The 26,956-nt window shown below is 45.8% G+C and overlaps 1 long non-coding RNA gene and 4 gene segments (V, D, J or C); 1 reads left to right on the top strand and 4 right to left on the bottom strand.

Moving 5' to 3' along the window:
• The window catches only part of LOC115457538, a 440,220-nt gene that overhangs the window by 103,718 nt on the left and 309,546 nt on the right, over window positions 1-26,956 (bottom strand).
• Window positions 1-26,956, bottom strand: part of LOC115457534 — a 344,279-nt gene that overhangs the window by 12,122 nt on the left and 305,201 nt on the right. Inside the window, 4 exon segments of the C gene segment in view lie at window positions 180-506; window positions 4,029-4,349; window positions 6,315-6,650; window positions 8,283-8,576. Coding sequence covers window positions 180-506; window positions 4,029-4,349; window positions 6,315-6,650; window positions 8,283-8,576 — 1,278 coding nt within the window.
• Window positions 1-26,956, bottom strand: part of LOC115457536 — a 357,793-nt gene that overhangs the window by 33,066 nt on the left and 297,771 nt on the right.
• The window catches only part of LOC115457537, a 367,844-nt gene that overhangs the window by 66,874 nt on the left and 274,014 nt on the right, over window positions 1-26,956 (bottom strand).
• The window catches only part of LOC115457546, a 157,886-nt gene that overhangs the window by 112,034 nt on the left and 18,896 nt on the right, over window positions 1-26,956 (top strand). The gene's annotated exons all lie outside the window — the stretch shown is intronic.

Genomic DNA, 26,956 nt, shown 5'->3' with positions numbered 1-26,956 from the left:
GTAACCATCAACCCTTTCCTTTCTCCCTTCCCAAAAATTCATTAAGGTCTAGGAGATGATCTGGGGATCTGAAGACTGAATATGGGGGCAGTTCCTGCACACCCTGAAGTTCAGTCCTCAATAGCAGGTAGTGGCCGATTCAGACATGACAAGAGACACATTGACCATGCTGGGTTTACCGGTGGATTTGTCGATGCTCTTCTGTGTGAGGTACATGGGTAGTGCTTCATGGCCGACCACGCATGTGTAGCTATTGCCCTTGTTCCAATCTGAGCTGTCAATGACCAGATGGCTGTACTGGAAGAAGTTGTTATCCTGCGATTGGATGGGCTCCGTGGTGATGTAGTTCTCTTTGCCCATCTCCGTCCCCTCATGCAGCCATTTAATGACGATATCCTTGGGCTTAAAACCCTTCACCAGACAGGTAAGTGATACCTTCTCCTGGAGAGCAACTTCATCCGTGCTGGGAGGGAAGAGAGAGACCGATGGCTGACGAGGAATGACCTCTGGGTAAGGAATGGACATCAACCAGTTAGAGAAATGAATAGAGGCAGTATAACCTCTCTATAACACCATTTTATAAATATTGTGACAAGGAAACAGGTAAGGCTCCTAAAAACCCCTAGAGGGCCCTTTTATGTCTTCTACTTACCAGTCCCCAGAGAAACCATGCTCAAACTGTTAGGGAGGGAGAGGGAAAGCCAGGTCCTAAGCAAGTTATACTAAAAAGCTGGAGTGGATCACTAGGCCCTCAGGGGAAGGAAAGAGCTGGTCAGTTTCCCTGGGAACACGATCATTATACATTCTGCCTCAGGGCTTCAGAGGGCTTCCAGTTAGGTCTATTTTAGAAGAATGCCTGAAAGCAGAGGGGCCAATGGATTGGGACACAGCTGAGCAGAGACCTTGGGGAAGACATGGACACCTCTTAACTAGGTAGTTAGTTTGTGTTAGTACTTTGTGATTTTGGCTTGGCCTTGTGGGACAGCTCACCTCCCTGGGGTGGATTTCTCAGTGGTCTTTTTTGATACCTGAGAATACACCTCTCAACAACTGTGTCTACCCTTTCCAAAATCATACCATTATCTAGAGACAAAATCGCAAGCTTTTTGGTTTGCTTGTCCATCACTACGGAACGCTTCGCCCTCTCCTTTCTGAGCACGCTACCAGAACCCTCATCCACACTCTCATCACCTCTTGCTTGGACTACTGCAACTTGCTTCTCACAGGTCTTCCACTCAGCCATCTCTCTCCTCTTCAATCTGTTCAAAATTCTGCTGCACAATTAATATTTCGCTATGCTCATACCAAAGTCGCTATGCCCATATCAGCCCTCTTCTGAAGTCACTTCACTGGCTCCCTATCAGCTTCCATATACAGTTCAAGCTCCTCTTATTAACCTATATGTGCATTCACTCTGCTGCCCCTCACTACCTCTCCACCCTCATCTCTCCCTACACTCCTTCCCAGGAACTCCGTCACTAGGTGCTGGAAAAGGTATTTGAAGGATGTAAACTTGAAGGATGTAATGGCTCAGTTCTGCAAACTGAAAAGTAGTAAATCACCAGGACCGGATGGTATTCATCCCAGAGTATTAATAGAGCTGAAAAATGAACTTGTGGAACTACTGTTAGTAATATGCAATTTATCCCTAAAATCAGGTGTGGTACCGGAAGATTGGAGGGTGGCCAATGTAACGCCAATTTTTAAAAAGGGTTCCAGAGGAGATCCGGTAAATTATAGACCGGTGAGTCTGACGTTGGTGCCGGGAAAAATGGAGGCTATTATTAAGAATAAAATTACAGAGCACATACAAAAGCATGGGCTACTGAGACAAAGTCAGCACGGATTTACTGAAGGGAAGTCTTGCCACACAAATCTACTGCATTTTTTCGAGGGGGTGAACCAACATGTGGACAAAGGGGAGCCGGTTGATATTGTATATCTAGATTTTCAGAAGGCATTTGACAAAGTGCCTCATGGAAGACTCCAAAAGAAACTGGAGAGTCATGGGATCGGAGGCAGTGTATTATTATGGATTAAGAGCTGGTTAAATGATAGGAAGCAGTGATTAGGGTTGAATGGTCATTATTCTCGATGGAGAAGGGTAGTTAGTGGGGTCCCTCAGGGGTCTGTGCTGCTTTTTAACATATTTATAAATGACCTTGAGATGGGAGTAACTAGTGAGGTAATTAAATTCGCAGATGACACAAAGTTATCCAGGGTCGTCTCATTGCAGGAGGAGTGTGAAAGATTACAAGAAGACCTCATGATACTGGGGGATTGGGCATCCAAATGGCAGATGAAGTTCAACGTTGACAAGTGCAAAGTGATGCATATGGAAAAGAGGAACTCTAATTACAGCTATGTCATGCAAGGTTCCGCTTTAGGAGTTACGGACCAAGAAAGGGATCTGGGAATCATCGTTGATAGGACGTTGAAATCTTCCGCTCAATGTGCTGCGGCGGCTAAGAAGGTGAACAGAATGTTGGGTATTATTAGAAAAGTGATGGAAAACAAGCATGAGGATGTTATAATGCCGTTATATCGCTCCATGGTGCGACCGCACCTGCAGTATTGTGTTCAGTTCTTGTCGCCTCATCTAAAAAAAGATATAAAGGAATTGGAGAAGGTGCAGAGAAGGGCGACAAAAATGATAACAGGGATGGGACAACTACCCTATGAGGAGAGGTTAAGATGGCTAGGACTCTAGCCTGGAGAAAAGGCGGCTGAGGGGTGATATGATAGAGGTCTACAAAATAATGAGTGGGGTAGAGCGGAAGGATGTGAAGCGTTTTACGCTTTCTAACAATAATAGAACCAGGGGACACAAGATGAAACTAGAATGTGGTAGGTTTAAAACAAATCAGAGAGAAAGTTTTTCTTTACTCAGCGCGTAGTTAGACTCTGGAACTCATTGCCAGAGAAGGTAGTGACGGCAGCTGGCCTTGCTGAGTTTAAAGAGGGTCTGGAGATTCCTGAAGGAAAAGTCCATTGGTCATTAAATTTTGGGGTTTTTGCCAGGTTCTTTGGGCCTGGATTGGCCGCTGTCGGAGACAGAGTGCTGGGCTTGATGGACCTTTGGTCTTTTCCCAGCGTGGCAGTGCTTATGTACTTACGTACTTATGTAATGAATTGAACTGTGCTTAATCTGAGCTTGTGATTGTCCATGTCTCTGTGTAAGTTGTTATGTATGTTAACCTGTTACCCTCATTGGATAAAGGCAGACTATAAATAAGATAAATAAATAAATAAAATACGTGACTGATCCGTAGATTGGGAAGGGGGGGGGGGGGGGGTTGTTGCCACAAGCCTGCTTAATAGACTTTGCTGTGCTCTGTGGGGGCTCTTCCCACGGCCTGAACTGTCATTTGAAATTATACCCAGATTAGGGTTACCATATGAAATGACAAGAATTTTAATAAAGATCCCTCTAATTACAGTAAATCATTTTGACTGCTCCATGGACAATAACTGTGATGTTCTGACACTCTGCTAAGGCAAGCTACAAGAATGTAGAGAACAAGCTTGGCTTTATGTAGAATGAGAACAAAACAGTAAAGTCCTGGCTTTCATTTAGCAGGGAGCAACATAAACACAGGATCTTTCTTCTAAGAGTGTTTACAGAACAAGGAGTCCAGTTCCTACAGCCATAAGCAAGTTCTGTTGGGGTTCCTCACATCAGATCTATTCCAGAGTCAGAATCATCCAACGCACAAACAGGCAAGTTATTTTACTTACAAGATTTATGGCATTCTCACCTGCTTTTTCATACGCATCAACAACATTGAATGGCTAGGAACAGGGTTTTTCTCAGACCTGAGGTCCAGTCAGAGGTGGGACTTTCATGTACCCCTCATGTAACCCTTTCTAGTTTGCTCAACTTAGACCTATCAGAGCCACCCTGTGGCTCAAGAGAAGGGACTTCAACCTCTTATCCCAGTTTGAAGCCAGAACATTCTAGGGCCTACAGTAGCAGCTCAGCTATGTCCCCATGCTATGATGTCTTCTAGGTTTTAAGAGAATGATACCTTTGTCCTTGGAGATGGATTTTGCAACGGGTGCGGGTTTTTCCTGGTACTTCACAGTGCAGGTGAATGTCTCACCACTCTCCCAGTCTTCCGCACAGATGCTGGCGACATTGGAAGTACTGTAGGTCCCATTGTCCTGGAGCTGGAGGTCAGAGGTCAGTTGATCCAGCTTACTCCCTGTTGCTTTCATCCAAGTGATCTCGAAGTTCTCCGTGTTCCTTATGTTAGTGACCAGGCAGGTGAGTTTGGCAGTGTGCTCCAGGTAGAGGTCCTCAAAGGAGGGAGGCAAGAGGTGAACTTGCAGATCCTCATCACAACTTTCTAGAAACAAGGTGTCAGGAAAGCAATCAACTACAATGTTAAGAAGATCTCCCTTTATCCAGTTGCCCTATCTCTTTTGGACTCATTTTTATTTGGGGTGAGAAAGGGTATTAGTATGTATGTGTTTTTGGAGGGTGGGGTGGGGAATGGTAAGAAATGATAGGTTGTATGTTTTGGGGTGAGAGAACATGAGGAGGTATCAGGGCTGTATACTCCAGATTCTTCATAGGTTGCTCAAATTTGGGTACAGATCCTAGATCTGTGCATAAATTAATTAGTCAATTAGGCACTAACAATTGGAATTAACAAGCATTTAATCAGCAGTAATTAGGAATTACATGCATATGTGCACCTACGTTTCACAGTATGCAACTCCAAAGGGGATGTGGCCATGGCAGGGACATGGATGGGTCATTGCTTGGTCACCAGAATTTACACCAGCCTTTGGGAGGCATAAGTGCTCGTGCCCAAAATTAGTCTTGAAATGTGCGCTAAGCTAGTATTCGTAAAGGATGCTTCATTTGGAATACTAGCTGAGTGTAGATCATCCCACTGTCTTAACTGTGGGCACCATTTATTGAGTCAAATCCTATGTATGTTTGGGGTGGAAAGGCACAGGGGCGTAGCCAGACTTCCATGGGAGCGGGGTCCAGAGCTCAAGGGGAGGGGGCACATTTTAGCCCCCCCCCACCGCCACCCCCCTCCCACCGCCATTGTCACCCCCCGTCTCTGCCGACCCCCCTCCCGCCGCGAACCCTCCCCCACTGCCGCCTACCTTCCGTTTTGCTGGCGGGGGACTCCACTCCCCACCAGCCGACGTCCTCTCCGACCGTAGAACGCAGCGGCAGCCGGCAGAGAAAAGTCTTCTTCCTTGCATGCTGACGTCCTGCACGTTGTACGTGCAGGACGTCAGACTCAGAGAACAGAACGTGCAGGACGTCAGCATGCAAGGAAGAAGACTTTTCTCTGCCGGCTGCCGCTGCGTTCTACGGTCGGAGAGGACGTCGGCTGGCGGGGAGTGGGGTCCCCCGCCAGCAAAACGGAAGGTAGGCGGCGGCGGGGGCGGGTTCGCCGGGAGGGGGGTCCCCACTGAAATCTACGGGGGCCCAGGCCCCCTCAGGCCCCACGTAGCTACACCACTGGAAAGGCATATCAGAGATTGCATGACTGGCGTGGGAGAGACTTCAGAGTTTGTGTCTGTGCTTGGACTGGTGGAAAGGGCGTGAGTGTTATAGTGCCAAGCAGGGGCGTAGCCCGACCTCAAGGTGGGAGGGGACACATTTTGGTCCACTGTCCCACTGCTGCCCCCGTCTATTGCCTCGCTGCCTCCCCTCTCTGCCGCCTCACCGTCCTGCTGTTCCCCACCCACTGCTGCCACTGTAACATATCTTGGCTGGTGGGGGATCCCCAACCCCTGCCAGCTGAAGCCTTCATCCAGCACTGGTCTCTGGTGCCGCCACATTGCCTGCCCTGCTCTCTCTTCACCTCACGTCCAGCACGCTGCTTTTAGAGAAACTGAGCAAGCTCAATTTGACTAAAAGGAGTGTGCCGGACATGAGGGGAAGAGAGAGCAGGGAAGACAATGCAGCGGCGGCACCGGAGACCAGCGCTGGACTAAGGCTTCAACTGGCACGGGTTGGGGACCCCTCGCCAGCCAAACCAGGGGCCCAGAGCAAATTTGGGGGGCCCAGGCCCCTGTGGCCCCATGTAGCTATGCCACTGGTGCCAAGGTCTGTATGTAGTAGAGGGCTCTGTTTTATGTGGTAGCTGTGAATCCCATTGTTTTTCTCTTGAAGAAGAAAACACAATCCCTTGGCATGATCCATTACATTTGCTTTGAAGTTAAAATTTACCCAATTAATATAAAAAAAAATGAAAATAGCATATTTGCGGAACCACATGTATTCAGATAAGAGTATGTTCATTGCAAATAGTTCCTTCTGCCCCTCCACAGTCTTCCATTACCTGAACACTTGCTCACGTTAACCTGGGTTGTAAAACGGGTTGAGGGTTGTTCGACGACACAAGTATAGAGGGCACCTTGGTTCCACTGCCCCCTGGAAACCCTCAAGTAACTGCTGGCACTGAAATAACCGTTCTTGTCTTTCCATGTGGCAAGGGGAGAAGCTGGGAGCTTGGCTTTCTTCCCATTTACAAGCCAGTGGGCCTGGATACTTTCCGGGAAGAAATGGGTCATCTGGCACACCAAGTCCATGGTACTGTTGCTACTGCTTCTGGTGTGGAAGTCCTCACAGGGAGATTCATGCAGGGCCTTCACTACAGGAACTGTGCAAGGGAGAACTGAAGGGAGAAAAGAGAACGAGGCGTAAGAAGAAGGATTTAGATTTTTACAGTACATTTTTCATTGGTTATAGAAACCCACCAATGCGTTTTGTAGATAGAACATATCAGAGATTCACAGCAGAAGAAGATGCCAGAAGATCAAAGGGAAAAGTCAAGTTCATAAGGGGTTTTGGGGGAATACTTTGCCACTTACCAAGGCCAGGAGTATTCCGTTATTAATTTTTTGAAAGCAAATGAGGCTGTGGGACCCATTGGAGCATCTGATGGAAACAGAGGAGGTATTGACTATAACCCTCATGAGCGTGTTTATACTTATGACTTAAACCAAGAGAGGTTTCAGGAGACTGCAAACCAGCAGATTCATTTTTATAAGAACATGGGGTTACGGCAACAAAATATCCCTTTTGATGTTGCATGTAATTAACGAATGAAAACAAGCAGAAAAACCACATTTCATATTTTTCTGTTTGCTGATAATAGTATACACTCTTTTGAAAGAGTGGCACTCGGTGAACTTTTTTGGGATCTTGCCAGGTATTTGTGACCTGGATTGGCCACTGTTGGAAACAGGATGCTGGGCTTGATGGACCTTTGGTCTGTCCCAGTGTGGCACTACTTATGTATTTATGACTGTGCTCCCCTGAGAACAAAATCATCTAATGAAAATGAATAAAATGAACATTCCTGGAAATGATACGAAACTATAATTTTTTGGCTGCTCATCCAGAGTCATACTCAGAGGCAGTGACAGAGCCTGGGATTAGAACTGAGGCACGTGTAAATAAAGCAACTTTTTCAGGGTCACACACATAGAATCAGTACCAGAGCCTGGGATTAGAACTCAGGCATAGCAGGGGCGTAGCCAGACACACAATTTTGGGTGGGCCTGGACCCAAGATGGATGGGCAGAAGAGGTAATTTGGTCTCTCCTTCTCTCACCTGTATGCCATATGGTCTCTCAAACATCCCCCCTCTCCCGCATACCTTTTATAATTGCAGATTTCCACCAGTAGCGAGCAGAAACTTATACACACTGCTCATGTTGACCATACAGCCTGTAACTTCCTGTTTTTGCATAGGCGGGAACACGTCAGAGGGAAGGCTGTGTGAGAATTATGTATCGGTCACTGCTTGCTGCAGGCGAAGATCTGCTATTTACAAGGTATGCAGGAGGGACAGTTGTTGGGAGTTTTTGGCTGGTGGGGCTTGGGGGATCCCTGCCAGCCACATCATAGGTGTGTTGCTACTGGATGGGCCTGATCCCAAAGTGGGTGGGCCTTGGCCCACCCTTGGCTAGGCCACTGAGGCATAGGGTCACAGATTTTCATGTCTAAATAAATTTAGAAGGCGTATTTCAAACAGAAACCTTTCCCCATCTATCCCACTCACGAAAAAGAAAACCTGTGTCTCAATAATCCTTATGGAGTTTGGGATAACGATTTTTTTTTTTGAGAGAAAGAGAGAGAGAGAGGAGACATACACAAAGATAAAAAAATCAAAGCTGTAGTCTAGGGAGACAGAGAGACAGAATAGATGGACAGAAGAGGAAAACAGAAAAGGGAGGGAGACATATAGATGAAGATGATAGTCAAAAGAGATGGAGAAGACATAGAGGAAAGACTCTCCAACCTTGTATGGCTTTGCTCTGTTTCAACCCGGTTTTTTCATGAAGGACGCTGCACTGGTAGGAAGTGTTTCTCCAGGCCGAGCCTGAGATAGTGAGATGGCTGCTGGTGGTGTACAGGCTGCTGTTGGAGCCCAGCACTGATTGGAATGTCTTGCCTTCGCTATTGGAATTCCACGTCACTTTGATTGGCTCAGGCATGTAACCAGTCACCAGGCAGCCAACGGAGACCTCTTCGGTGTTTTCCAGATCGGTGCAGCAGGGGATGAGTGGGAACACTGAGGGGGCAGCGAGGAGAACTGCAAAAAAAGAAGTTAGGATAGACAGATTATCACTGATACCAGTCTGCACAGAAGTCATTTCTGTCACGCACACAACCACTACAACACACCCTAAAATCAACAGAGCTACATATACACAAATAAGCACTCACGCACACTCATTTTCACATTGTACACACAGACACAGATTGTCACATATACACACACACTCAAGACAATCACATTGTTGCGCACACTCACTGACACTTTAAATGCCCCATCCTCTGTTCTAGACTACACAACTCTGTTCCATAACTACAGCCCTACTTGGCTTGTATCCTGGGTTCTAGAGCTTGAGGACTGATTATAGACGTTAGCATTGACCCTGGCGGACATGGACAACAGCATACAGTGAATCCCATCTTTATCTTGATTAAAATATTTATTCGTATAAACCACCAATACCAGCAAACCACCAACACCAACAAATAAACCTCAACTACATACACATACTAAACAAGACCTTAGTTTATGTATACATAAATGGAACATATGCTTCAAACATAGATAATAAAGTTATATAAAAATATGCTAAGCATATGATCTATTAAAAATGTACTCGGCGTCATCCTATCCATAGAAACAACTCTCCCATGCTTGAATTGCCACGGATTAATATTAAAGATGTGGATTCTCTCCTCAGGCTGCTCTAGTGCAGAGTTTAGCAACAAAACCCAGCATGCACCTGCAGGTCTGAAGCTTGAGGAGTGCAAGCTATGGGACTGAGAGGCAACCAGGACTGACAGGAAGTTCCACAATGCAGGGGAAAAAGTTGGGAAAGGATGCAGAGCATGGCTCATGGAGGGGCCCTTTTACTAAGCTGTGTAGGCACGTACGTGCGTCAGTTTGGTGTTACTGCCCAGCTACCTCGTGGCCCAGGCAGTAATTTTGTTTTTTTACGTGTGTCCGCTGCATGAGCCGTAAAATAATTTTTATTTTCCTGCGTGTGGCAGAAACCGGACGGTGATCGTCATTCTCTGTGCGTAGACGATTACCGCACGGTTACCGTGTGAGACCTTACTGCGAAGTCAGTGGGTGGCGGTAAGGTCTCAGACTCCAAATGGACGCGTGCCAATTTTTATTTCGCCACACGTCCATTTTCAGCAAAAAATTAAAAAAAAAAGCCTTTTTTTTTTACAGGCATGCTCAAAAAATGGATCTGCGCAAACCCAAAACATGCACCTACACTAGCACACCTTAGTAATAGGACCCTGGAATTCTTTCTGATCCCTCTGCCTGTGTGTGTGTGTGTGTGTGTGTGTGTGTGTGCGTGAGTGTGTTTGTGTGCATCTGTACCTGTGTCTACGTGTGCTGGACTCTGTGGGAGCATGCTTGCATGTGGTTGAGTGTATCTATTACTTGTGTTGACTTTCTGTGCGTCTGTAATCAAGAGAGGGGATGACGGTTTGAAAAGTGCAGCTCATAATCACTGCGCCTAACTGCAAAGGGGACTCATGTGTGGGTAGAGCACAAGTTCCCAGTTATGTGAGCCCGTGTCAATGGCTAGGGTAACTGGACACCTAAATGTAAGGCGTGCCAATCCCGGATTACGCTAGTATTCTATAAATTAATCTGGGGGCCCAGGTGATGGTACAGAATAGACTTTAATTGTGTGGCACTGCGGCGCCTGAAAGGAGGTGTCCAGTTATAAAATTACCACCAAAGTGGATTTTCCTAAAATTAATTCTATAATCTAAGTCCTAACCTGCATCACATAATATTTAGTACAGAGACACCCCGACATACACAACTCAGCCAATGCACCTCACTCTATTCCAGTACTAAGATCCCACCACCCACAACTCAACCAATGCACCTCACTCTATTCCAGTACTAAGATCCCACCACCCACAGCTCAACCAATGCACCTTACTTCATTATGACTACATGCCCTGTTATTCAATAGAGACAGAGAAAATGGCAGCAGATAAAGACCATGTGGCCTATCTAGTGTGCGCAACGATATCAACTGCTAAGATGTATAATCCTTTCCTTTTCCTTAGACATCCTCTGTGCTTGTTCCATGCTTTCCTGAATTCAGAAATAGTCATTGTCTCCTCCACCTCCACTGGGAGGCCATTCTATGTTCTACCACCCTTTCACTGCTGTTTTCATAAAGAAGTATTTAAGATTAATAATACAGCTTGCATTCCACTAATACCACTCAGTTCAACGTGGATCGTAATGTAAACGAAGCAGGACGTTTCCAGGAATTACAGACTGTAATTAGCAAATTTACGTACGCATTTTGATCTTGATTCCAAGCTAGTTATTAGATTGTGAAACAAATTTTTGAACTAGATAAGTTTTAGTAAATTTTTGAAACTGAAAATAGCTGAGGGTGGTGAGCAAAGGAACCTGAAGGTCTTTACTAAGACGAGCTGCTTGGAAGGAAAAAAGGTTATCTAGTAACCTATTCTTTTCATGATTTTTAGAGAAGGAAAAGTAAATGTTGTTATTGATCTAATATCCCTAGATTACCCTGGAGTCCAACCCCCTTTCACCTTCATCCTAAACCCACTCATTCCAGAACTTCCTTCCAATTGAAAGAGACCCATCTCCTGTGCATTTATGCCATGGAGGTATTTAGTTTTCTCTCAAGGTGGAGGAATAGCCTAATGGTTAGGGCGGTAGGTGGGAAATCAGAAGGGCCCGGGTTTAAGTCCTACACCAGCTCCTTGTGTCCCTGCATGAGCCACTTAACCCTCTTTCCCCTTGGGGTGACACTAGCAATCTCACTGCCACCTAGGTCCTGCCACTGAAACCATCACATTGGTGACCCCTCTATATGCCATTCACTGCTTGCTGCTGGTGGTCAGCAGAGACCTGATGATAATAAGATACCTATTTGCCTATTATCTTACTTTTACATAGTTTAATTGTACTTTTTCTGTACTGTAGCCTACCCTACGGTTTGTGTAAGCCACATTGAGCCTACAACTAGTGAGAAAATGTGGAGTATAAATGTATTAAATAATAATCATATCTTCCAAGGTATTCATACTGATATCTTTAAGTCTGTCCCCAAATGCTTTATTGCAAGGAACATGGACCATTATAGTAATTATTATTATTATTTATTTATTTCATTTATACCCCACAGTTTCCCACCGCTGGCAGGCTCAATGTGGCTTACAACATTTAGTTAACAAACAGGAAAGTACAATAAATGGAAAGTGATATGAGGGGCAGAAAGGTACAGAGTTAAGTAGCCACCCTTAGGGCCGACTCTATCCTGCCTATATCTCCAGAATTGTACACAGTGTTCCAAATAAACTCTAGCCAGACACTTGTACAGAGGTACTAACTCCTTTTTCCTGTTGGCCATTCTTCTCCCTATCTACCCAGGTATCCTCTTTGACCATCTTCAGTTTATCAGGAACAATCATCCCCAGAGACCACTCTTGTTTTGTGAGCAGTACTTCACCCCCTATACTATACTTCTCCCTTGGGTGTTTGCAGCTCTGCATTTTTGTAAGAACTAAATCATAGCTGCCAAGTTCTAGACAGTCCCTTAATGAATTCTAGAGCATTCCTCAAGTTAGTCTCATTCCAGTAATGAGACACCCCCAACTCTGCTAAAGCACCTCAGTTCTGCCATGCAGGCATCTTTTCCTATCCCAGGACTGAGACTGTAGCATGGCTGATGTAATACTTTCCTGTTCTGTCATTACTCTCTGCCCAGTTCTCCCAGTGCACCTCAGATGTGACAAGCAGCACCCCCTGCCATTACAGTTCTGATACCCCATTCCTCTGCAAATGCATCTGAAGTCCGTACCGAAGCAGTACTGCTTTCATTTTAGGACTGCAGTTCTCCCTACTTTTCCATTACCCAGACCAGCACAGTCCCTGGTATTCCAGTACTTATTTGTCTCTCTCCCTCTCTCCAAAGTTCTGTCAGGGCACCTCTGCTATTTGGCTATTCCTGTACTTAGATGCACACTTCGACTAATACACCCCAATCCTTCCTTGCTGCACCCCCTGCTATTCCAGTACTGAGACTGACTCAATCTCTGCCAATGCACCTCACTCCTCTCCTATCCTGCAGCCCCTAACTATTCCAAACCTTCATCATGTTTCTCCTGAATCCTGCCCTGGTGCAACTTCTCTTGTTCCAGTACTGAGACCCCTCACAGCTCTGCCAGTGCACCTTACTCCTGCCCTGGTGCACCCACCACCATTCCTGTACTGAGACCCCTCACAGCTCTGCCAGTGCACCTTACCCCTGCCCTGGTGCACCCACCACTATTCCTGTACTCAGACCCCTCACAGCTCTGCCAGTGCATCTTACTCCTGTCCTAGTGCACCTCCTGCTATTCCAGCACCGAGATCCATCCACAGCTCTGCTAGTGCACCTTACACCTGCCCTGGTTCATCCCCTGCTATTCCAGCACTGAGATCCACCCACAGCTCTGCTAGTGCACCTTACACCTGCCCTGGTGCACCTCCTGCTATTCCAGCACTGAGATCCACCCACAGCTCTGCTAGTACACCTTACTCCTGTCCTGGTTCATCCCCTGCTATTCCAGCACTGAGATCCACCCACAGCTCTGCTAGTGCACCTTACACCTGCCCTGGTGCACCTCCTGCTATTCCAGCACTGAGATCCACCCACAGCTCTGCTAGTGCACCTTACTCCTGCCCTGGTGCACCCACCACCATTCCTGTACTGAGACCCCTCACAGCTCTGCCAGTGCATCTTACTCCTGTCCTAGTGCACCTCCTGCTATTCCAGCACCGAGATCCATCCACAGCTCTGCTAGTGCACCTTACACCTGCCCTGGTGCACCTCCTGCTATTCCAGCACTGAGATCCACCCACAGCTCTGCTAGTACACCTTACTCCTGTCCTGGTTCATCCCCTGCTATTCCAGCACTGAGATCCACCCACAGCTCTGCTAGTACACCTTACTCCTGTCCTGGTTCATCCCCTGCTATTCCAGCACTGAGATCCACCCACAGCTCTGCTAGTGCACTTTACTCCTGCCCTGGTGCACCCACCACCATTCCTGTACTGAGACCCCTCACAGCTCTGCCAGTGCATCTTACTCCTGTCCTAGTGCACCTCCTGCTATTCCAGCACCGAGATCCATCCACAGCTCTGCTAGTGCACCTTACACCTGCCCTGGTGCACCTCCTGCTATTCCAGCACTGAGATCCACCCACAGCTCTGCTAGTACACCTTACTCCTGTCCTGGTTCATCCCCTGCTATTCCAGCACTGAGATCCACCCACAGCTCTGCTAGTACACCTTACACCTGCCCTGGTGCACCTCCTGCTATTCCAGCACTGAGATCCACCCACAGCTCTGCTAGTACACCTTACTCCTGTCCTGGTTCATCCCCTGCTATTCCAGCACTGAGATCCACCCACAGCTCTGCTAGTGCACCTTACACCTGCCCTGGTGCACCTCCTGCTATTCCAGCACTGAGATCCACCCACAGCTCTGCTAGTACACCTTACTCCTGTCCTGGTTCATCCCCTGCTATTCCAGCACTGAGATCCACCCACAGCTCTGCTAGTGCACTTTACTCCTGCCCTGGTGCACCCACCACCATTCCTGTACTGAGACCCCTCACAGCTCTGCCAGTGCACCTTACTCCTGCCCTGGTGCACCCACCACTATTCCTGTACTGAGACCCCTCACAGCTCTGCCAGTGCACCTTACCCCTGCCCTGGTGCACCCACCACTATTCCTGTACTGAGACCCCTCACAGCTCTGCCAGTGTACCTTACTCCTGCCCTGGTGCACCCACCACCATTCCTGTACTGAGACCCCTCACAGCTCTGCCAGTGCACCTTACCCCTGCCCTGGTGCACCCACCACTATTCCTGTACTGAGACCCCTCACAGCTCTGCCAGTGCATCTTACTCCTGTCCTAGTGCACCTCCTGCTATTCCAGCACCGAGATCCATCCACAGCTCTGCTAGTGCACCTTACACCTGCCCTGGTGCACCTCCTGCTATTCCAGCACTGAGATCCACCCACAGCTCTGCTAGTGCACCTTACTCCTGCCCTGGTGCACCCACCACCATTCCTGTACTGAGACCCCTCACAGCTCTGCCAGTGCATCTTACTCCTGTCCTAGTGCACCTCCTGCTATTCCAGCACCGAGATCCATCCACAGCTCTGCTAGTGCACCTTACACCTGCCCTGGTGCACCTCCTGCTATTCCAGCACCGAGATCCACCCACAGCTCTGCTAGTACACCTTACTCCTGTCCTGGTTCATCCCCTGCTATTCCAGCACTGAGATCCACCCACAGCTCTGCTAGTGCACCTTACACCTGCCCTGGTGCACCTCCTGCTATTCCAGCACTGAGATCCACCCACAGCTCTGCTAGTACACCTTACTCCTGTCCTGGTTCATCCCCTGCTATTCCAGCACTGAGATCCACCCACAGCTCTGCTAGTACACCTTACTCCTGTCCTGGTTCATCCCCTGCTATTCCAGCACTGAGATCCACCCACAGCTCTGCTAGTGCACTTTACTCCTGCCCTGGTGCACCCACCACCATTCCTGTACTGAGACCCCTCACAGCTCTGCCAGTGCATCTTACTCCTGTCCTAGTGCACCTCCTGCTATTCCAGCACCGAGATCCATCCACAGCTCTGCTAGTGCACCTTACACCTGCCCTGGTGCACCTCCTGCTATTCCAGCACTGAGATCCACCCACAGCTCTGCTAGTACACCTTACTCCTGTCCTGGTTCATCCCCTGCTATTCCAGCACTGAGATCCACCCACAGCTCTGCTAGTGCACTTTACTCCTGCCCTGGTGCACCCACCACCATTCCTGTACTGAGACCCCTCACAGCTCTGCCAGTGCACCTTACTCCTGCCCTGGTGCACCCACCACCATTCCTGTACTGAGACCCCTCACAGCTCTGCCAGTGCACCTTACTCCTGCCCTGGTGCACCCACCACTATTCCTGTACTGAGACCCCTCACAGCTCTGCCAGTGCACCTTACCCCTGCCCTGGTGCACCCACCACTATTCCTGTACTGAGACCCCTCACAGCTCTGCCAGTGCACCTTACTCCTGCCCTGGTGCACCCACCACCATTCCTGTACTGAGACCCCTCACAGCTCTGCCAGTGCACCTTACCCCTGCCCTGGTGCACCCACCACTATTCCTGTACTGAGACCCCTCACAGCTCTGCCAGTGCATCTTACTCCTGTCCTAGTGCACCTCCTGCTATTCCAGCACCGAGATCCATCCACAGCTCTGCTAGTGCACCTTACACCTGCCCTGGTGCACCTCCTGCTATTCCAGCACTGAGATCCACCCACAGCTCTGCTAGTGCACCTTACTCCTGCCCTGGTGCACCCACCACCATTCCTGTACTGAGACCCCTCACAGCTCTGCCAGTGCACCTTACCCCTGCCCTGGTGCACCCACCACTATTCCTGTACTCAGACCCCTCACAGCTCTGCCAGTGCATCTTACTCCTGTCCTAGTGCACCTCCTGCTATTCCAGCACCGAGATCCATCCACAGCTCTGCTAGTGCACCTTACACCTGCCCTGGTGCACCTCCTGCTATTCCAGCACTGAGATCCACCCACAGCTCTGCTAGTACACCTTACTCCTGTCCTGGTTCATCCCCTGCTATTCCAGCACTGAGATCCACCCACAGCTCTGCTAGTACACCTTACTCCTGTCCTGGTTCATCCCCTGCTATTCCAGCACTGAGATCCACCCACAGCTCTGCTAGTGCACCTTACACCTGCCCTGGTGCACCTCCTGCTATTCCAGCACTGAGATCCACCCACAGCTCTGCTAGTGCACCTTACTCCTGCCCTGGTGCACCCACCACCATTCCTGTACTGAGACCCCTCACAGCTCTGCCAGTGCATCTTACTCCTGTCCTAGTGCACCTCCTGCTATTCCAGCACCGAGATCCATCCACAGCTCTGCTAGTGCACCTTACACCTGCCCTGGTGCACCTCCTGCTATTCCAGCACTGAGATCCACCCACAGCTCTGCTAGTACACCTTACTCCTGTCCTGGTTCATCCCCTGCTATTCCAGCACTGAGATCCACCCACAGCTCTGCTAGTACACCTTACTCCTGTCCTGGTTCATCCCCTGCTATTCCAGCACTGAGATCCACCCACAGCTCTGCTAGTGCACTTTACTCCTGCCCTGGTGCACCCACCACCATTCCTGTACTGAGACCCCTCACAGCTCTGCCAGTGCACCTTACTCCTGCCCTGGTGCACCCACCACCATTCCTGTACTGAGACCCCTCACAGCTCTGCCAGTGCACCTTACCCCTGCCCTGGTGCACCCACCACTATTCCTGTACTGAGACCCCTCACAGCTCTGCCAGTGCATCTTACTCCTGTCCTGGTGCACCTCCTGCTATTCCAGCACCGAGATCCATCCACAGCTCTGCTAGTGCACCTTACACCTGCCCTGGTGCACCTCCTGCTATTCCAGCACTGAGATCCACCCACAGCTCTGCTAGTGCACCTTACTCCTGCCCTGGTGCACCCACCACCATTCCTGTACTGAGACCCCTCACAGCTCTGCCAGTGCATCTTACTCCTGTCCTAGTGCACCTCCTGCTATTCCAGCACCGAGATCCATCCACAGCTCTGCTAGTGCACCTTACACCTGCCCTGGTGCACCTCCTGCTATTCCAGCACTGAGATCCACCCACAGCTCTGCTAGTACACCTTACTCCTGTCCTGGTTCATCCCCTGCTATTCCAGCACTGAGATCCACCCACAGCTCTGCTAGTGCACCTTACACCTGCCCTGGTGCACCTCCTGCTATTCCAGCACTGAGATCCACCCACAGCTCTGCTAGTACACCTTACTCCTGTCCTGGTTCATCCCCTGCTATTCCAGCACTGAGATCCACCCACAGCTCTGCTAGTGCACTTTACTCCTGCCCTGGTGCACCCACCACCATTCCTGTACTGAGACCCCTCACAGCTCTGCCAGTGCACCTTACTCCTGCCCTGGTGCACCCACCACTATTCCTGTACTGAGACCCCTCACAGCTCTGCCAGTGTATGCCACTGCTGTGCTGGAGGACCCCTTGCTATTCAAGCACTGCAGTTCATACAGCTGTGCCAGGACATGTCACTCCTGCCCTGCAGTGACCTGTGCTATTCCAATGCTGAGAAATCCCTCTACTCTTCAAATGTATCTGGAACCTTCCCACTGAAAAGTTTTCTTATTCCACAGGTCTGCCACTATGTATTACTCCTATCCTGCAGTATCTCCAGCTATTCCAGCACTGACACATCTCACAGCTTTGCCAATTTACCTAACTCCTGCCCTCCAGTACCACTTTCTTTTACAGCACTGATGGTCCCTTCCTTACAGAACTGCTTCTGTACCTCATTCCTGCTCTCCCCAGATATATGCTTTGCCAGTAATGTGCCCAATAGTGATGACCTTACAGTCTGCAGAATACGGAGTTTCTAGAAAACGGTTTACACCTTTGCTGGAAACTCACTTGAGGAAATTCTCATGCATGATTTGATAAAGACATGCTCATACTGGAAATAAACCAAGAAAATAATATTTCTTATTGCCTGAGGGAATGGTGGATTGTTTGAGAGGAGAAATACAAGTATCTGGCTATAGGAAATACTTTGTACTCAATAGGCTTTGTTTTCTTTTTCTACATTATAAAAAACTCTCATTCAATGATAAATACCTGATTTTGATCAAAAGCCTTCTGCCATGTTTTCCCACACAAGTTGTCTCTCCATTGGATTTCCACTGATGAGCCTGATGTAGGAAGTATAAAACTCTCAACTGAGCTGCTGCAGTCCTTCATCATTTCTCTTGAGGTTGAGTGGTTGCAACGAAGGAGGCTGAAGAGTACAGCGAAGTTAAAAGAAAGTCGAGTTAGTGAGGGTCCCTACCAGGGACCCTTTTAGGTAATGGTTGGGTGCCCTGCTTCCCTTTTGGTTATGGTTGGGTGCCCTCCTCCCCTTCCAGGCTCAGTGGTTCCAGGTGTAGACTCAAGAGGACTCACTCGATTTGCATGTGGTCGAATCAATCAAACAGAAAATAAGATGTAAACACAACATTCAACATACAATGTCTTAGGAGATTACTTCCTTTATTACCTGTTCTATTCCCTGGTGCATGTTAAGTAATGCAGGCTGAGAAAGAGAGTGAAAATCCAGTTGTCTGTTTCTCATTTTCAAGTGACAGAACATATGTGGTCATTCTGGTGAAAGTTGGGACAATTTATTGAGTGGCGAAAGGGCTTTTGTTTTTCAAAAAGGCTCAGTTCCTAAGGTGATTCCCCAAACTAAAATGCTTTTACTGGAGAAGACCGCAGTTATTTGACAGTCAACATTCCCTCTAAGGCATATGGGGGGGCCATGCATTCCTACCATCAGGGATAGCGCATGAATATCTTGGATTCAATTACAAGGGACCTGCCTGCCCATCGCTATTTAAACCGTAGAGGAGGTATAAACAGTGGTGTTATTGCTGACTTATGCTAGTATTCTGTAACAACATTGGCATGCAAATTTGCCATAATAGAATACTAGCTTAGCACTCATTGTTTTGCACCTACTTTCCAGTGATCAACGCATCTAAAAAAAGATAGAGTGGAATTAGAAAAGGTATAGAGAAGGATGACAAAAATGGTAAAGGGGATAGGACGACTTCCCTATGAGGAAAGGCAAATGCTAGCTATTGATTTTCAGCTTGGAAAAAAGATGGCTGAGGGGACATATAATAGAGGTCTATAAAATAATGAGTGGAGTGGAACGGGTAGATGCGAATCGCTTGTTTACTCTTTCTAAAAATACTATGATTAGGGGGCACGCAATGAAGCTACAACGTAGTAAATTTAAAACAAATCAGAGAAAATATTTCTTCACTCAATGTGTTATTAAACTTTGGAATTCATTCCCTCGCCCCACCATGCGGAAGCCAAAAAAAGAAGAAACATATGATTCCCAGCCATCCCTTTTTATTTAATCCCAAATTCTAACCACTCCCCCCAAAAGATCCATCCCTCCCAGATTCCCAGCATGGGTTATTAAGATCCACCTAAGTCATTAAGGAACAAATTCCGAGCTACTGCTGGAAGTACCTGTATGTAACTCTTCCAAATGTCCAGGAGACCCTTTTTTCTTTCTGAGTGTCAACTTGGCACAACACAATAGTATCAGCGAAGGCACTATTTCTCCTAAACCAATGTGAAGGTGGATGCTTAGCAGGGTTTATAAAAGTCTGGACAAGTTCCTACAAGAAAAGTCTATGAGCCATTATTAAGATGGACTTGGAAATATCCACTGCTTATTTCTAGGATAAAACTGATCAAATCACATGGCAAAATTCTACTAAACTTAATCCAATATATAATACCTCAATTAGTAGAAATTATGATGTGTATATGTACAGTGCAGCTTGTTGCTGTATTTACTTTGTCGTTCTTAGGGAAAGTCTCATACAGTCGTAGGCGTGCCCCGATTTTACGACAAATATAATCACAGACAATCCCTTCCTCCACCCTCTTTTTTTCTACAAATTTTCTATTTTGTGACTTTTTTTCTTATATTTTCTTCTTGTCCTATTGCTTGTATTAGCCTAGGGAGGACGTTAGGTTTATTTTCTTATGTTCTTATGCCCTATATAGATTTGCCCCTTAGGGGGGTAAATCTATATTGATGAGCCTATATTTAGGCATCTGGAGCATGCTTATGTTGTTCGTATTTATTTATTTATTTATTTATTTATTGCATTTGTATGAAAGCGCTAAACCCCTACGTGAAAAACTGCACTGGCTCCCACTCAAAGAATGCATCACATTCAAACTCTGTACCCTAGTCCACAAAATCATCCATGGTGACGCCCCAGCATATATGGCAGATCTAATAGAACTACCACCCAGAAATGCAAAAAAATCTTCTCGCACATTCCTCAACCTTCATCCTCCCAAGTGCAAAGGCTTGAAATACAAATCAATGCTTGCATCAACCTTCTCGTATACATGCACACAGCTCTGGAATGCGCTGCCACGCAACCTGAAAATGGTCTATGAATTGACCAACTTCCGCAAACTACTGAAAACTTATCTCTTTGACAACATATATCATAAAGATCAACACGTATAACTGCACTATCTCTAATTTATCCAGAAATGTTCTCTTTAAAACTATTATGTATTTCACGTATCTCTAATATATCCAGAAATGCTCTTTAATGTCTTTTGCTCTAAAATCATCATGTATTTCACCACCATGTAACCCAAAACCCTCTGTTAAACCAATTGTATGTTCTCTTCTACCTCCATCACCCTTGAAGAATTATAAGCCACATTGAGCCTGCAAAGAGGTGGGATAAATGTGGGATACAAATGCAATAGATAAATAAATCCCACATTTTCCCACCTCTTTGCAGGCTCAATGTGGCTTACAATACATCATGAATGGTGGAAATATCATTAGAAAATATACATTTAGTATTATAGAAAAGAACATTATAATAGTAAACAAGCAGATATTATAAGACATTTCAGAATATATGTGAAGGAGTTGTGTTTGTTCATGTTGGTTGATCTTTGTGGTAAGCCTTATTAAAGAGATGGGTCTTCAGTAGTTTGCGGAAGTTAGTTCGTAGGTCGTTTTTAAGTTGCGCGGCAGTGCGTTCCATAACTGTGTGCTCAAGTAGGTGAAGTTTGATGCATGCATTAGTTTGTATTTTAGACCTTTACAGTTGGGGAAGTGAAGATTAAGGAATGTGCGGGATGCTTTTTTGGCATTCCTGGGTGGTACGTCTATCAGGTCTGACATGTAGGCTGGTGCATCTCCGTGAATGATTTTGTGAACTAGGGAGCATATTTTGAACGTGATGCCTTCTTTAAGTGAAATGCGTATGAATTTAGCACTGGTGTAACTCTGTGCACCTAAGTTCTGGTGAGGTAAGCTCTTGAGGCCCTGCACTAAATATTGTTTTAAGAGTTACTGCAGTTGTAGAGTGGAACAACTGGAGGTCCGGAAGGAGGCGTGGCAGCAGTGGCTTCATTTCCAACACTGGAGGCAACAGCCCACGTTGTTTATGCCAAAATGTAGGCCTGTTGCAATGTTCATGGGTCAAAGGCACTCATGGGATGGTGAAATTTTCCAGGTGCATCTACAGTCACGCAGGGTCTTTGATTAGGTACTGACTGTTCTCCTTTATACCATGCCGGGGGCTTCAGTTCAGTACAGACTGCAGCGTAGGGCAACTAAAATGATAGCGGGGATGGGACGACTTCCCTATGAAGAAAGACTAAGGAGGCTAGGGCTTTTCAGTTTGGAGAAGAGACGGCTGAGGGGAGACATGATAGAGGTATATAAAATAATGAGTGGAGTGGAATAGGTGGATGTGAAGCGTATGTTCACGCTTTCCAAAAATACTAGGACTAGGGGGCATGCGATGAAACGACAGTGTAGTAAATTTAAAACAAATCGGAGAAAATCTTTCTTCACCCAACGTATAATTAAACTCTGGAATTCGTTGCCGGAAAAAGTGCTGAAGGCGATTAGCTTGGCAGAGTTTAAAAAGGGGTTGGACGGTTTCCTAAAGGACAAGTCCATAAACCGCTACTAAATGGACTTGGGAAAAATCCACAATTCCAGGAATAACATGTATAGAATGTTTGTACGTTTGGGAAGCTTGCCAGGTGCCCTTGGCCTGGATTGGCCGCTGTCGTGGACAGGATGCTGGGCTCGATGGACCCTTGGTCATTTCCCAGTATGGCATTACTTATGTACTTAACTTTTTTTTTCCCGGGGAATTCAAGGTCACATTAGGATTAGAAAGGAATTCACTCTGGATTGCTGTAGGGAGCAGGGAATCTTGTGTTAATGTTTTTGTATTTTAACCACAAGTCCATGTCACTATCACTGATTACTGCATATTCAAAGAAATTCATTGTTGAATAGGTTGTAACTTAGAGATAGGGTAAACGTCTTTGTGGTTTGCTGTCTCTTTAAATGGAAATTTTGTGGTGAAGTCTCTAGCAAAAAACAAACAAACTGCAATTTACTTCCCTCCACATGAGGGCACCATTGCTTCTTCAGTGTCAGAAGTTTTTTTTTTTTTTTCATCTGAAGGTATATTAAACTCAAGTCACGCTAATCTGTTCCTAGTAACCTGATCTCCAGTATTCACTGTTTTTGATAAGTTGAACCATGGATTGAGAAAGATAATTTTATGTGTGTTTTTAGAGAAGAGTAAGACCAGGCAAAATAAAAGCGGTTGGTGGGTCTCATACAGAGGGAGGTAGAGCAGGCCTGTCAGAAGGTTCTGCAGTATGATTCGAGAGAGATCCTAGGACCTGAGTCTGACTGTCCCCTGCCACCATGTATGACCATACACAAGTCATTTTGAGGCATATTTTCAAAGCACTTTGGGAGGCTAAGTTCCATAGGTTTCTATGGAACTTTGGGAGGCTAAGTGCTTTGAAAATGAGCCTGTTTATCTCCTTGAATCTCCTGTATCCCCAGATAGCAAACAAAGCTTTAGCCTTAGTCTGATTTTCTTGACACCAGTCAAAAACGAAATCAATGAAAGCTAAATGCCAGGTTATTTTTTTGTCTATGAATGTGTGTATATCAGAGGTGGCAGTAGACTTTCAAAGTCCAATGCATTCAGAACCATCAGTATAATGGCAAAAGCTGTGTGTTCATGATGGCTGTCATCGGCTGCCTCCTCCCCCTCCCTACGGTTAACCAAAATAACAAGAACGGCAGATGGCTTGTGTTGATTTCCACCTCATCAACCGCAGCAAGTTCCTGTAAAACTCCATTTACTGAGCCCATTAGTGCAAAACCAGAAGAGTTTAGCAACAGAATGGATGGTTGATTTGTGACGCACGGAACTGAAACCTTTTTTTTTTAATCTAGGGGATGCAGAGGTATTGCAAAAGAGTTAGAAAATAAATCATACATCCCAGTTAGATGTGAAATCAATTAACGACATGTTAAGGTGATTTTTTTTAACATGATCTAGGCACTAGGAGTGAGTATTTATGACCTATATTTACTATGTTTTCAAATGAAAACATGTTCCCCAAGGGAATATTCTGACATGGTGTCAGAATAATGATCAACCAACTCAAGATATCCAACCAATTATATTAACTGTGATGTGCTATGTCATTTTAATGGAGGAAAAGCCTCAAATGTTAATGGAATACTCCATTGTTGATATATGAATTCAACCTTAGGGAGTCCCATCCATTCATCATAGACCGTGGATGGGGAAACCCGACTGAACTACAAGAGAGATAAGTGTACCTTAGAACCTTAAAGCACAACCAAGCAGGGTTCGGGGATTGTAAGCTAAACACTAGGAGGTTTTTATGCCTATGATGAATGGTATGGTTAGAGAATAGGCCTAGCGCCCACCCGTATGACTAAATTTAGTCACAGACAGTTTCACAATGCCCCTGACCCATCCATTCCATTCTCATGGCCATACCCCCTTTTCAACTATGCACCTTAGAATTTACATACGTTATTTTACAGAATATGCTTAGTTGTGCATGTAAATTCTAATTAATGCCACTTAGTGGAAATAATTGCTTGTCAATTGGCAATTATCAGTGCTGATTGACTTAGCTAATTAAATTGCATGTGCAAATCCAGGATAATACACTGAAACCTTCTGCTCAGTGTGCTGCTGCGGCTAGGAAAGCGAATAGAATGTTGGGTATTATTAGGAAAGGTATGGAAAACAGGTGTGAGGATTTTATAATGCCGTTGTATCACTCCATGGTGCGACCGCACCTTGAATATTGTGTTCAATTCTGGTCGCCCCATCTCAAGAAAGATATAGTAGAATTAGAAAAGGTGCAGAGAAGGGCGACTAAAATGATAGCGGAGATGGGACGACTTCCCTATGAAGAAAGACTAAGGAGGCTAGGGCTTTTTAGCTTGGAGAAAAGACGGCTGAGGGAAGACATGATAGAGGTATATAAAATATTGAGTGGAGTGGAACAGGTGGATGTGAAGAGTCTGTTCACGCTTTCCAAAAATACTAGGACTAGGGGGCATGCGATGAAACTACAGTGTAGTAAATTTAAAACAAATCGGAGGAAATGTTTCTTCACCCAATGCGTAATTAAACTCTGGAATTCGTTGCCGGAGAACGTGGTGAAGGTGGTTAGCTTGGCAGAGTTTAAAAAGGGGTTAGACGGTTTCCTAAAGGACAAGTCCATAGACCTCTACTAAATGGACTTGGGGAAAAATCTACAATTTCAGGAATAACATGTATAAAATGTTTGTACGTTTGGGTAGCTTGCCAGGTGCCCTTGACCTGGATTGGCCGCTGTCGGGGACAAGATGCTGGGCTCGATGGACCCTTGGTCTTTTCCCAGTGTGGCATTACGTATGTACTTATACAACTGGATTTGCATGTGCAACTTAAGTTGCACTACATAAAATCCAGGGGATAACTTATAGAATATTATGTTACACACAGATCATGGAACACTTAGGTGCAAACATTTATGCCTGCCATAACTGATCGTACCTAACTTTACGGGCATCAATGTTGATTTACACTGGTATTCCCCAATGGCATCTTGGCACTGAGCATTGATGTGCCTATTTTGAAACTCTCAGTTGTAGAATTGCCCCCTAAGATTGTACCTGAGGCAATGAATGGTTACGTGACTTGCCCAAGTTGCTGCAGTGGGATTTCTACCATAGTTTCCCTGATTGTTGGCTACTCCTCCATGCCAAATGGTCAGAGTAAGGGTGAAACTTGACTCATGGCCTCATGGCTCAATCCTCATTATTTTTGAGAGTAGCACTAGTAACTGTAGACATTTCATCACTCTTATGTTCTGGTTCCCATTTTGCATAGGCCCCTTCAATAAGCACAAACTCTTTCTCATCAAATATATTTTATTTCAACATGACAACACCCCCCAAACAAACAGGTAATATGAGATCAATGATATAGGTTACATACAACACATATCATTACACTTTCAAGATAGCCTTAAAATGTTTTGAAGAAACAGGAGTTGGAAGGTTGGAAAAAGTGAAATATTCTCATTAAGTCTTGGACATAAAACTAGAAGATACAGATTTTATCCACAAATATCTAAACCTACAGATCATGAATGTGGACAATCAGGGGACATGGTCTTACCTTTGACTTGTTGACCTGATTTTCATTATGTTGGTACAGCCTGATACTATCATCTGTCTAGGTGCTTTACATATGCATATTGTTTGTTATTTTGTGAGGACTTGCCTCCACTGTTGTGAAATGGCAAACAAGCTCTTTCATGTAGGCCTTATAGAAAAACTTACAGTTATAAGACAGAAGAAATATGATAAGTAGGAGAGAATTTGGCAGAGGCTTGTACAATTCGTTTAATGAGTGTGCGAGATGAATGCAATGGTGGTGCTGGAAGTGAGTGAGAAGGAAAAAAGGACATAATCCCAAAGCAAGGGGGAGGATGGGAGGGAGAGGGATAAGTGGTTGAAAAAGTTTGAAAAAAGATGCGTTAGTTGAAAATTATATTGGATCGTATACAGTTGCTAATAATAATCATTAAATTAAAAAAAAGATCAATTTTCTCTTTTATGAAAACAACATTTGGGTAAATAGTTAACACTATGATCAGCATTTATTTTAAACACCAGCCATGACACTTAAATTAAGAATGGATATTCAGTACTGCTATCTGAAGAGTGAACAGTGCTGAATTTCTATGCAGAGTGCACCAGTCTGTCATTGGAGATGTCGTCTCAGTTTGCAACCAAAAAATCTCTCAGAGTAGACCTTAATGAAAAGAATGTTGAGCTTGATGACATCTAGCCTTAGGAGTCCAAAGATTAGCTGATCACTTCAACATTACCCACTTAACAAGAGCATCACCTTAGTTAAAGTGGATATTCTGAAACTTGCAGGCATTCAGCACCTTGGAGAGTTCTCAGTTTACAACCAAAAATCTCTCCGAGTAGACCTTAATGAAAAGAATGTTGAGCTTGATGACATCTAGCCTTTGGAGTCCAACGATTAGTTGGTCACTTCAACATTACCCACTTAACAAGAGCATCACCTTAGTTAAAGTGGATATTCTGAAATTTTGCAGACATTCAGCATCTTGGAGAGTTCTCCTCAGGTTCTACTGCTATCCAGAAATAAAGATCCTCTGCTTTCAACTTAGGAAGAACAGAGGCAAAAGGGAAGATGCAAAAGACACACACATCCTTGTTGTTCCTTAATCTTCATTTTCTTGGTTAGGAGGTTTTTACTTTACCTACGGAAATAACAGTCATATTGATAAGGGCAATGCAGTATTAGAATTAATCAGACTTTTATATCAGTTCTCTCCATCTTTAAAAGTGTTAGCTATTCTGCTAGA

This window comes from Microcaecilia unicolor, chromosome 14, assembly GCF_901765095.1.
Source record: "Microcaecilia unicolor chromosome 14, aMicUni1.1, whole genome shotgun sequence".
NCBI lineage: Eukaryota > Metazoa > Chordata > Amphibia > Gymnophiona > Siphonopidae > Microcaecilia > Microcaecilia unicolor.
This window is presented reverse-complemented; position numbering and strand designations above follow the sequence as displayed.